The 12,271-nt window shown below is 38.1% G+C and overlaps 1 protein-coding gene across 37 annotated transcripts in view; it reads left to right on the top strand.

Moving 5' to 3' along the window:
• Positions 1–12,271, top strand: part of ABI3BP (ABI family member 3 binding protein) — a 272,400-nt gene that overhangs the window by 90,735 nt on the left and 169,394 nt on the right. For all 37 annotated transcript variants that reach the window (XR_014244699.1, XR_014244700.1, XR_014244701.1 and 34 more), the window contains exon 4: positions 3,364–3,496. Coding sequence is in view for 34 of the 37 variants with exons in the window: in XM_082392047.1 (XP_082248173.1) it covers positions 3,364–3,496 (133 nt within the window). In the remaining 3 variants the exon portion in view is untranslated. The remainder of the gene's footprint in view (positions 1–3,363; positions 3,497–12,271) is intronic.

The following is a 12,271-nucleotide window of genomic DNA, read 5'->3' as shown; positions in this document are numbered from 1 at the left end:
AGAAACATTTCTGCATGACTAAGGAAGATTAAAATCCTATGTTGTCCCGGGACTTCCCTGATGGGGCAGTGGTTAAGAATCCACCTGCCAATGCAGGGGACATGGGTTTGATCCCTGGTCCGGGAAGATCCCACATGCTGCGGAGCAACTAAGCCCGTGCGCCACAACTACTGAGCCCACGCGACCTAGAGCCCATGGGCCACAACTACTGAGCCCACGTGCTGCAACTACTGAAGCCCATGTGCCTAGAGCCCATGCTCCGCAACAAGAGAAGCCACCACAATGAGAACACTGCATACCACAGCAAAGAGTAGTCCCTGCTCGCCACAACTAGAGAAAGCCCGCGTGCAGCAACGAAGACCCAACGCAGCCAAAAAAAAAAAAAAATCCTATGTTGTCCCAATTTCACTGCTAAAATTTCTTCTCAGATCAAATAAGGAAGCCATTGCAATTACGAAGGACTGATAGAACTATAAATATGCTTTTAACATCTGATGTCACATCTTCCTACTCTAGATAAAGTTGATCATAGTGCTCTTCTTTTTCATGTTCTAACGTGAACTGTTCTCAAAATAATTATTTCCTAATCATATTTGTCTTTTACAGTACTCTGGATACCACACAGAAAAAAGGATCTTTCTTAAAGGGATGAGAAGGGTTGGGGGAGCGTACAGATATTCACATACACTGAGCAAAGGCGCCCTTTGCAGCTCTGTATTCTGTCTCCTAGGTGTATTAGCCATGCCTGGTTACCAGAAATCAGTTGCCACTATCCCCTCCCCTCCTTCTGTTGGTTTCCTTTTCTTTTTAGAGAAGCGATAAATAGTCAAGTATTTTGAGAAATACAGATCCTTTTCCTTGGCCTCTTATATTATCCCAAAGTGCAAGGGAAATTTCAATCAGTACTTACAACTTACTAATGGTAGTTGTCCAGGCAGCTTTCCATACACTTGAAAAGAAATGTACTCTCAATGTTTCAAGACTCTATTTCAAAATATTTAACAATAAATTCAGGAAGCATGAGTATGGTTCTATGGGATTCTGGCTTCATAGTCACTGAACTTTTTCTTAATATTAATATGATTATAAAACAAATATACAAAAAGAAGTAAGGAAGGTCAAGAGAGTGATTACACCTTAATAGCATTTTATAACTTCGTTTCATTTGGGGGCTTCTGTGACACTGGCCTTAGAGATTATTTTTCACTATGATGACCAACACAGGAAATTGTTTCATCCCGCTCAGGATATAATACCCCACCTTTCCTTTCAGGCAACGGATATAATTTTTGTTTTTATAATCTGCATTTCAGAGTGATGTAATGAGTCATGGGTTAGTTTCCATTCATTTTATATTTGTATCTGCCACATAAATTTTAATTATTTAATCATTTTTAAAGTAAGATCCAAACTTAGAGGAAAAAGGTACATTTTTCTTTCCCCAAGGAACCTAAGGTTTACATGACTATCAAATAATTATTTCACTAAGTGGCATTATCTTCATACATTGTGAGCTAAGCCAGTGATATAGTAAAAAGAAAAGTAGGTTATAATTCAGGAGACCTGGATTTGAATCAACCTTGCTCTCGTTGTGACCTTGGACAACCTTGAAACTACTCTGGGCCTTATTTTTCATCTATAAAATGAGACAGTTGTGTTATGTGAGTGAAAATCAACTCAGGGGTGGAAAAAGCCTTATCAGAATTACCTCAGGGCTTTTTCAAACTACCCGTGCTCCCCACCCTTATCTTAGATTCTAATCTGCCCTCCTTGGGGGCCAAACTTGAACCCTTTGAATCATAGATAATGTACTGTTGCAGGTGGATCTGGACAAATTTTCAGAGAAGTATAGTTGCATGTTTGCAAGTAACTAAACAATAACCATCTTTGAAAATTATTTAAAATATCTTTTAAAAATTCCTCTATGTCACAGTGAAGTAACTTTCCACCACTAGGTTATGTATATTCTTGTTTCAGAGGGCTTTTCCGCTAGAAAGCAACTTATACAACTTAAATCTGACAGAAGCAACAGGCATGGCACAATTTTCAAGGGTATTTGGTTCAGATAACCTTAGCTAAGCTCATACAAGGGGTACCCTCCTACCCACCTTATAAAGGTCACAGGCCATTTTGCTGTTTGGCTCCCACCACAGTAGATGAAGATAACAAAATTTCTTTTTATAGCAAATATACATAGTATCATGAAATGAAAAAGGGAATTAATGGAAATACAAAGCATATATGTTTTACATTAGTGCTGCATAGTTTTATTAGGCCCCATTGGATTTTTAATTAATCCTATTAGATTTTACCCTGATTTTTTTTATGAGCCAGTGTTGGTTTCCATGGTTGAAAATCTTCCATCCTCTTTTTCACTCTCCTCCCATTCCTGCAATTTCAAATATTTTTGAAAAAGCAAATGTCTGCGCCCCCCACCACATACTTGGAAAGAATCTAGAGTGGTTTATCAGCATCACTCTTGGCATTACCCCAATCCAGTTAGTCTTGTCAGAATAACTGTGCTTCCTGTATTATTCCTACTCTTCCAGCAGTATTAAAAATGTGTGCACCTTTTCCATTTAGATACTCACTGTAAAAAAAAAAAAAAAAAAAAAAAGACTATTGCAATGGTCTCACGAGGGATTTTACACTTCCAAATAGTTTTTTTTAAAAACAGACTATAACCTGCAACCTACATGGTAAGCTTTCTTTTCTAAGGTGTTATTTCACACTAATTCACAGTCCCTGGGGGAAAAAAGCATAATTTATTTTGTCTGTAAAAGAAAAGTGAGTATATATATATATATATATATATATATATGCCTATATGTGTATGTGTGTGTGTTTATTTCGTTGGTAATAGCCAAGACCTCCATATTCATCCCTGACTCACAAGCAAATAAAAACTAGGAATGGATATAGTTTATATGTGTATACACACACACACACACACACACACACACACACGTAAATCTCAAAAGGGTATTTCATTTGATTCCTGCTTAAATTCATGGGCAAACCATTATTAATATTTGTGCACTATATAAAAAGAAAAGGAACTTAATGCTTTCACATTCTTCATCTCTTGCTAAATTGTCTTTGTCTATTTTACCCAAATCATAAAGGACTTCCCTGGTGGTCCAGTGGCTGAGACTCTGCACTCCAGGGGACCCCAGTTCGATCCCTGGTCAGGGAACTAGGTCCCACATGCCACAACTAAGAGTTCGCATGCCTCAACTAAAGATCCCGCGCGCCTCAACTAAGACCCAGCGTGGCCAAATAAATAAATATTTTAAAAATTATGAAAAAAAAAGAAAATACACTAAATGTTAACGAGAATTAACCTGTCCGTTACCTCCGCAGGTAAAGCACGATCTCGCAAACCTCTCCAGCTGGTGGTTGGCACTCTGACACCAAGCTCAGTCTTCCTGTCCTGGGGCTTCCTCATCAACCCTCACCACGACTGGACATTGCCAAGTCACTGTCCCAATGACAGGTAGTTCACCATTATGGAAAATTTTGTTTTTCATCTGAAAATTGGCACTTGCTTTCAGTAGTATCTGCACATGCTTTAGAAGAATGTGTAAATGTCAGGAGCATCGGTATTTACAGATCAGCTGTTAGCTGTAGAGCCTGTTCTAGGTGTGAGGGGAATGAAGATACATTAGTCAGGGCCCCTACCCTTCAGGGAGTTATCGTCTATCTCAATAGAAAACACATGCACGTATTTTTTCTTTCTGAAGAAAAAACTAGAAGGGAAAATAAGCCAAAAAGCAAGTGGGGTTATCAGTGATAAGTGTAAAAAAAATCAGAGGATGAGGTTGAAAGCACTTGGTAGAGACTGTTAAAAGTTGCAAAGCTTGATCTTTGGTTTGAAAAGGATGGATCTTTGATCTGTCAGTTGACAAAGTGCTAAAACAGTAGTTCTCTCAGTGTGGTCCCTAAACTAAGCAGCATCAGCCTCAATCAACATCATTTGGGAAATTATCAAAAATGGAAATTCTCAGGTCTCCAGACCTACTGAATCAGAAACTCCACCTAAGCTTAGGGATCACTGGCTTAGAAAACTGGAGGGAGGAACACATGGAGAAATGTAGGTCAAGGAAAAGCACAGCTGGAAGTGAAGCTACCATCTTTGGCAGAACAAAATAAGAAAAACCTAAGTTTATTTTAAAATTACTGCCATTCGTCCATCCAGCACATGTAGTTGGCATTGTCTATGTGCTGGGCGCTGTATAAATACTGAACCATGATTCTGAACTGGGTATAAGATGATATTTGCTTTTCATAAATATTTACTACAGTAGCTTCAAAATTCAAAACTTAGCATCTGACAATCAAAATTTTCAAGCTTCAACCAAGGAGTTTTTATTTTAAAAGATTTTTTTTAAATTTTAAATACTCAAAGTGACTTAAATATTTAAGATTTTTTTCATTATTTTTTACATAAAAAACTTTGTTATTGAGGAATAATTTAAACCTAGTAAAATGCAGATCTTAGGTGTACAATTTAATCAATTACAAAAAAAGGTGTGTAACCATGTACTGTACACCCCATCAAGACATAAAACATTGTCATTACTCCAGAAAGTACTAGAGAGTTGGCCTACTTTAGAATTCCATATAAACAGACTCATAAAGTATGTTCTCTTTTTGTGTCTATCTTATTTATTCAGCATGTTTTTTGAGATTCATTCATGACATTGCAAGTATAAATAGTTCATTCCTTTTTTATTCCTGAGTAGTATTCCATTATGTGAATATTTCAGAATTTATTGATCCATTTTCTTGATGGTGGACACCTGAATTGTGTCTTGTTTTTGGTTATTTTGAATATAAATTTTATAAACATTTTTGTATAAGACTCTTGTAGATATATCTTTTAATTTCTCTTAGATCAATACCTAAAAGTAGAATTGCTATGTCACAGGGAAGATGTATATTTGATTTTTTTTGACCTAATTTTTCCATTTAAATTCCCACAAGGAGTACATGGGAGTTCTGGTTGCTCCACATCCGCACCAGCATTTCGTGTCATCAACATTTTTCATTTTAGCTATTCTAGTGTAGTCATATCTCATTAAAATTTTAATATGTATTTCCCTTGTGCTAAAGATATCGAAAACTTTTTCATGTACTTTTTGGCCATATATTTATTTTTTGTAGTGCTTTATTTCTTTTTATTTGTCTTAATTGGACAGAAAGGAAAGAGCTTTAAAATGTTTGTAAGTTTCAGAAGTACCTTTCATATGACTTTGATTAAGAAGTCTAAACTAAGAAAGAAAAAAATTAAATTTTCTTTCACATGTCCATAGTTCTGAAGGAAGAAATTCTTGGAAAAAGTATGTAGAAGATATGCCAAAACTAAATTTTTTGAAAAGTAATTTTGAGCTGTTTCAAAGAATCTGAACTATTCCTTATTTCAACCACTACTAAACCCATAACTTACTTTGTTTGGAAATGGACTCTTGAAAGAACTTTCTTTCTTGTGATAACTTCAGTTTCTAATGGGTTCACAGGGTGCCAGTGCTGAGAAAACAAACACTTACGGGTTGCTTTCTTTTTCCTATTTTTAATCTCTTACTAAGAAAGAAAGAAGGAAAAAAAAGAAAGGAGGGGAGGGGATGGGCAGGAAGGGTAGAAGAAGGGAAGGAAGGAGACCTGATACTCTTATAACAAAACGTAGCTGATTTTAATGGTTACTCAACTTGCTTGATAAATCCATGAGGTTCAGTAACTTGCAAATTCCTATAGCAGGATTTGGATACGATTTCCTCCCCTGTCCTCAAGACTTTCCTTCAATGTCATTTGGTTCTGACCCCTCCATGAAACAACTTATCTGATGATTGATTCTAATTGATAGAGGTTGCCACGGTTTGACAGCACAAGGAGATAATGAATATGAAGAAGGTATAGGAACAGTTGCCCGGATAGAGCTAGAATTTTATCCAAGGCAATTGACTTGAAGGCCCCAAGCTACTCAGACCACGTGTACACCTCACCCTCTCATCCCCTTGCCCATACACCCTGGCTCTGCTCTTCTCATCAAATAGATGGAGTCATGCCCATCAAATCACAATATTTAAAATAAATAATTCTACCTAGAATGAAGTTTTTTAAAAGATTCAATAATAACATGTCAAGATGCTTGCCAAGTTTCAAAACTGAGTGAGTGGGAGGATCAAAGTATCCTTGACAGAAATAGGGAATTGTTAGGACATGACTAAAGGCGAAGAATTAAATGGTAATGACAAAAAGAAGCATTTGGAGTACTTGTGAATCTTATTTACCCATGCCTCCTTTCTCCCTAGTTAGAACAGTTAATAAAGAGCTGACATTTGAGAAAAAATAATAGTCCTTATTTAAAAGCTCTGGAAATACTGTACATATTATAAGCACCCAAATAAATCCACCAGAACAACTCAATTGGTGTACTTAGATGCAGAATTGGAGAAATCCACCCTCATATGATTATGTAGATGGTATTTTTCAGAATTTAGATTAATCCAGTAGGTTAGAGTAAGCAATAATAGTTATAGGGAATGATTCCTCCTTGAAAATTAGAAGATTAGTACAGCTCAAGTTTTCCTTCAGGAGCATATTCTGACAAAACCGTTGGAATCTGAATGCCCTTGGCTTGCCACAGGAACATCAACTGATGTCATTTTAATCCACTTAACTCTAATATTTGGCACTATGTGTAAAGTCTTTGATTTTTTTAAAAACAAAATCATTTCACATTGGTTTGTATAGCATCATTTAGTAATTTGCATATTACTATGCAAATGCAAGTAATTTATTGGAAAGGTTTCTTTACATTATACTTTGACTTTTGACTTTATATATCAAAGCTCTCGTGTAGTGAGTTTCTAGTGAGAAAACCTCTGTTTTCTGTTTTATTTGTTTTAAGCTTGGAAACATTAATGAGTCACTTTATCTTTGGTTGTGTGTTTCCATTCCTATTTGCATAGGGTCCATATGGTTCTCCCATGTTTTTAGAGCCTTTTCTGAGTTCACATTCTTTGGAGAGTAGATGTACCTAATTTACAGTTTTTATTCTTAATGGGTTTTGAAAGGAAGAATGTACATGTTTGCCCTCAATATATCTAAGGTCAAAAGAAAGCTTTCCAAATTGGCCCAGATGAAGTGTTAAAACCACAATTTATTTCACCATTAATAGCATATTTTTTCCTTCCCATGTTTCCAGCTTGTTAAAGTGTTCAAGATTGCCTTAGTTCTCACTCCTTTGCCAACTTATTAAAGCTTTATGATTCTTTTAGAATTTTCTTTTCACATTTTCTAACACTTTCACATTGTACTTACTTGCTCTTAATGTAGAATGAGGGCCCTCCTTTTTGGCTGGTCCCGGGTTGACTCTTGCCTTTTTCTTTTTTTCTTTATCCCAAGTTGTTAAGAAGTGAATATTTTTGATGTCTGGAAATTCTCACTTGATTGAGCCCAATGCCTTGTTACCCATTTGTCTTGCCATGTAAATTTTAAGCTCTGTGAGGACAGGGACCATGGGTATCTTAACCACCATTGTTTCCTCAGTCCCCGGGCCAGCATCTGGCACATAGTAGGCCTTCAGTAAATTTATACTGAATGAATAAACAGTAAAATGTTAGCATTTTCACTTTTATTCCTTACTGTTACTTCAAACTTAGGACAAAATTGAACTCATACTTTTCTCTTGAAACATCAGTTCCCGTATTACTTTCTGAAGTATCATAATTCTTTCACTCTCCATAATTTGAAACTTCATGAATTTTTAAATTCTTCATTTCCTATAGGTATTGAGGCTCTGAGTTACATTGGTTTTGCCTCTGAGAAGTACCCATATCAGTATCTTTATCTTCTGCTTCTCCATTTCCATGTCAATGATTCCAATCCAGACACTCCTTACCTTACCCTGCATCCTGGGAATAGCATCCTGGCTACTGACCCTGACTCTTTTCGTATCCCAATCCATCCTGGTTTCTGCAATACTGAAGAAAATTTAGGCTATTCGCCGTCAGCTCACTGCTTCTTCATCCCAGATTTAGTTTTAACTCTCTTCGGTTCTTACCAAGGAACATGTTTCTGACTTCAGCCAATGCTCATCATCTGGTCGCTTCCATATTCTATAAGCCTTTGCTCTTTTACATTTGCCTCTTCACTGATATTGGTGCCCTGCCTCTTGCTTACAAACATGCTCAAGATTTCCCTAGTCCCAAACAACATCTTCTGTTGACTGTGTTATATCTTCTAGGCTACTTTTCAGACTCTTCTCTTAATTCCAAAACTTCTCAGATTAATGTGCTCTCATATTCTTGACTTCTCTACCACACTCACAGTCTTCATTCCCTTTCGCTGGCTTCGGTCCTCTTTTTACCATTCCACTGAAACTTCTCTTGGTGATCATCAATGGTCAATTAATTGCTAGATCCAGTAGAGTTTTCTCAGTTCTTATCCTTTTAAACCTCTTTGTGGGAATTTTGGCCATCCTCCCATTCTTGAATTCTTTCTTCCTTTGAAATCTTTACTTCGATTTTCCTCTTACCCTCTTCCTCTTATATTTTGCTTACTTGTTATCCTGTCTCTCAAATGTGGACTACAGATATATCCTTGGATGTCTCACCTATGTATCCTCCTTATCTCAGCTATAAGCCATGTCTTTATCACCTCTATATAGAGAACAGTGATTCTCAAACTTTGACGTACTTGCAAATCATGTGGGAGATATTGTTAAAATGTGGGTTCTGATTCCACAGTCCTGAGGAGGAGCCTGAGATTGTGCATTTCTAAAACCTCCTAGGAATTTCTGACGTTGCTGTTCTACAAGGAACAGCAGGAGTGGTATAAGGATGTAAATGACTTCCAATGCTAAACCTCTGACCTTGACCCAATTCCAAAGATCTAAGAGTGTATTTTCAGTTGTCTGTGGAATATTTTCATTAGGATGACCAGGTAACAGCGTTCAGCACCTCAAACTCAAACTAAATCAATGTTGTCTATACTACTAAAAAAACCTCCTTTTCCATTTCTTTAACTTCCCTCTTCTCAAGCTTGAAAATTGAGCTTTGATTTTTATTTACACTTCCCTTGGCACCCACATCCCATAAGGAGTCTAGTCTCATCAATTTAACTTTGATCTGTTCCTTTTTTCCCCTTCATTCTATTCCTTCCATGATTCACTCCTTTGTTATCTCATATCTGGACTACAGCAAAGTAAGATTCCTCCCTCCAGTTTTTCTCTGATTATTCAACTGCTGATAAATCTAACTTCCTTCATTACTGCTCAACTTTATTTATATTTAAATAAATAACTTTATTATTATTTACCTGTTGATTCTGTTGAAGAATCTCCCCCAGGTTCCCACTGGCTGGTAAAAAACTAAAAAGGTCATAGATTCTCTCCAAGAATCTATCTCAAGGAATCTTCGAGTCATGCTCCTGACATGGGGTTTAAATCTGGCCTACTCTGCTTTCCCTGGATCTGGGTAGGATTTCCTGCTCTAAATCTACCACTGAGGTGGGATTTACAAGGTAGCCTTTTTACAAATTCAGGCTGCAGGGTGCCATGCCCAGCCACCCTCAGATGCTTTGCTTTTCATCCTGCCTTCTTTAGTCATATGCAAATGTACACCTGCCTCTTTCCCTATTCTGTGAACTCATTTTTTAATTTATGCCCAGCGTCTTACTTGTCTTCCGTCACACATACAACGTAGCATCACACTTTACAACAGTAGTTCTCAACAAATGCATGAATGAATAGGCAAGTGGAATGTCCAAAACTAGCTTTAAAAATCATCTAACTAGTCCATTCAGCCCTTGAACCTCCTCTGAAACATCTCTCAAACAGACGTCACAGTGAGTATCTCCAGGGATGGTACATAGCATGATTGCTGGGGGTATAAATTCTGGTCAGACTGACCTAAGTTCAGACTTCTGCTCTGTTAGCTGAGTGACCTTGGACAGGTTACTTAAATGCTTTAAGCCTTGATTTTCTCATCTGTAAAATGGGAGTAATAACAGTAATATCTCATAGTGTTGTCAGAATTAAATGAGATGACACATGTAAAATGTGGCTATGTTCACTGGCATGCAATGAATACTCAAGAAATGATACTGAGGCGTGATGAGTTTGGGGGCACACGAAAAAAGTCCAGGCAGCCTGTAGGAACAGAGAGCAGCTCCGAGCTCCCAGCCAGCCGGGAAACAGGACCTCGGAGCCATAGCCACAAGAAACTGGATTCTGCCAACAACCTGAATGAGTTTAGAAGCAGGTTCTTCCCAAGAGCCTCCAGTTCCCCGACCAGGGATCAAACCTGCACCCTCGGGACTGAAAGCTTAGAGTCTTAACCACAGGACCATCAGGGAATTCCCCAGAATCCCCCACTTCTTACCTCCTCTGCCACCCTCATCCAAGCCACCATCATCTCAGGTTTATCCACTGAGAGGGACTGCAACATCCCAAAGCAAGGAACCCACTTAGCAACTGGATCATAGATTCTGAGTGCTAAGAAATCTGGCAGAGACCATCTTCATCAAATTAATCAAGTAAACAAAGTTAACATCACAAGGAATGCAACAAATTGAAATTGTGCACCCCCAATAGGATGCAGCAGGAAGAACACAGCATCATTTGCATGATATTCCTGCCAAAGTGCATCACTTGAGACCTGTGACTTGACGCGAGTGACACCTCCAGTCAAATCCTGTGGGACATAATTCATTTTCCATGTGGATAAGAACTATCAAAGCAAAAACTACACTGGACAGAGTTATAGAGCCGTGTGGCTGACAGGGTCTTGGTGCTCTGGCCGAGTGTCAGGCCTGAGCCTCTGAGGTGGGAGAGCCGAGTTCAGGAGATTGGTCCACCAGTGACCTCCTGGCCCCAGGTAATGTCAGTCGGTGAGAACTCTCCCAGAGATCTCCATCTCAACGCTAAGACCTAGCTCCATTCAACGACCAGCAAGCTCCAGTGCTGGACAACCCATGCCAAACAACTAGCAAGACAGAAACACAACTCCACCCATTAGCAGAGAGCCTGCCTAAAATCATAATAAGTTCACAGACACTGCAAAACACACAACCAGACATGGTCCTGCCCACCAGAAAGATAAGATCCAGCCTCATCCACCAGAACACAGGCACCAGTCCCCTCCACCAGGAAGCCTACACAACCCACTGAACCAACTGTACCGACTGAGGGCAGACACCAAAAACAATGGGAACTATGAACCTGCAGCCTGTGAAAAGGAGACCTCAAGTGCAATAAGTTAAGCAAAATGAGAAGACAGAGAAACACACAGCAGATGAAGGAGCAAGGTAAAAACCCCCCAGACCAAACAAGTGAAGAGGAAATAGGCAGTCTACCTGAAAAAGAATTCAGAGTAATGATAGTAAAAATGATCCAAAATCTTGGAAATAGAATGCAGAAAATACAAGAAACGTTTAACAAGGACCTAGAAGAACTAAAGAGTAAAAAAACAATGATGAACAACACAATAAATGAAATTAAAAATTCTCTAGGAGGAATCAGTAGCAGAATAAGTGAGGCAGAAGAACGGATAAGTGATCTGGAAGATAAAATGGTGGAAATAACTACTGCAGAGCAGAATAAAGAAAAAAGAATGAAAAGACATGAGGACAGTCTCAGAGACCTCTGGGACAACATTAAATGCACCAACATTCGAATTGTAGGGGTCCCAGAAGAAAAAGAGAAAGAGAAAGGGACTAAGAAGATATTTGAAGAGATTATAGTTGAAAACTTCCCTAATATGGGAAAGGAAATAGTCAGGTCCAGGAAGCACAGAGAGTCCCATACAGGATAAATCCAAGGAGAAACACGCCAAGACACATATTAAACTATCAAAAATTAAATACAAAGAAAAAATATTGAAAGCAGCAAGGGAAAATCAACAATTAACATACAAGGGAATTGCCGTAAGGTTAACAGCTGATCTTTCAGCAGAAACTCTGCAAGGAGAAGGGTGTGGCAGAACATATTTAAAGTGATGAAAGGAAAAAACCTACAAGCAAGATTACCCAGCAAGGATCTCATTCAGATTTGATGGAGAAATTAAAAACTTTAGAGACAAGCAAAAGTTAAGAGAACTCAGCACCACCAAACCAACTTTACAACAAACCCTAAAGGAACTTCTCTAGGGAGGAAACACAAGAGAAGGAAAAGACCAACAATAACAAACCCAAAACAATTAAGAAAATGCTAATAGGAACATACATATCGATAATTACCTTAAATGTAAACGGATTAAATGCTCCAACC

Source organism: Balaenoptera borealis, assembly GCF_965194805.1.
Source record: "Balaenoptera borealis genome assembly, chromosome: 5".
Classification (NCBI taxonomy): Eukaryota; Metazoa; Chordata; class Mammalia; order Artiodactyla; family Balaenopteridae; genus Balaenoptera; species Balaenoptera borealis.
Note: the sequence above shows the minus strand (reverse complement) of the source record. Positions and strands in the feature narration are given on the sequence as shown.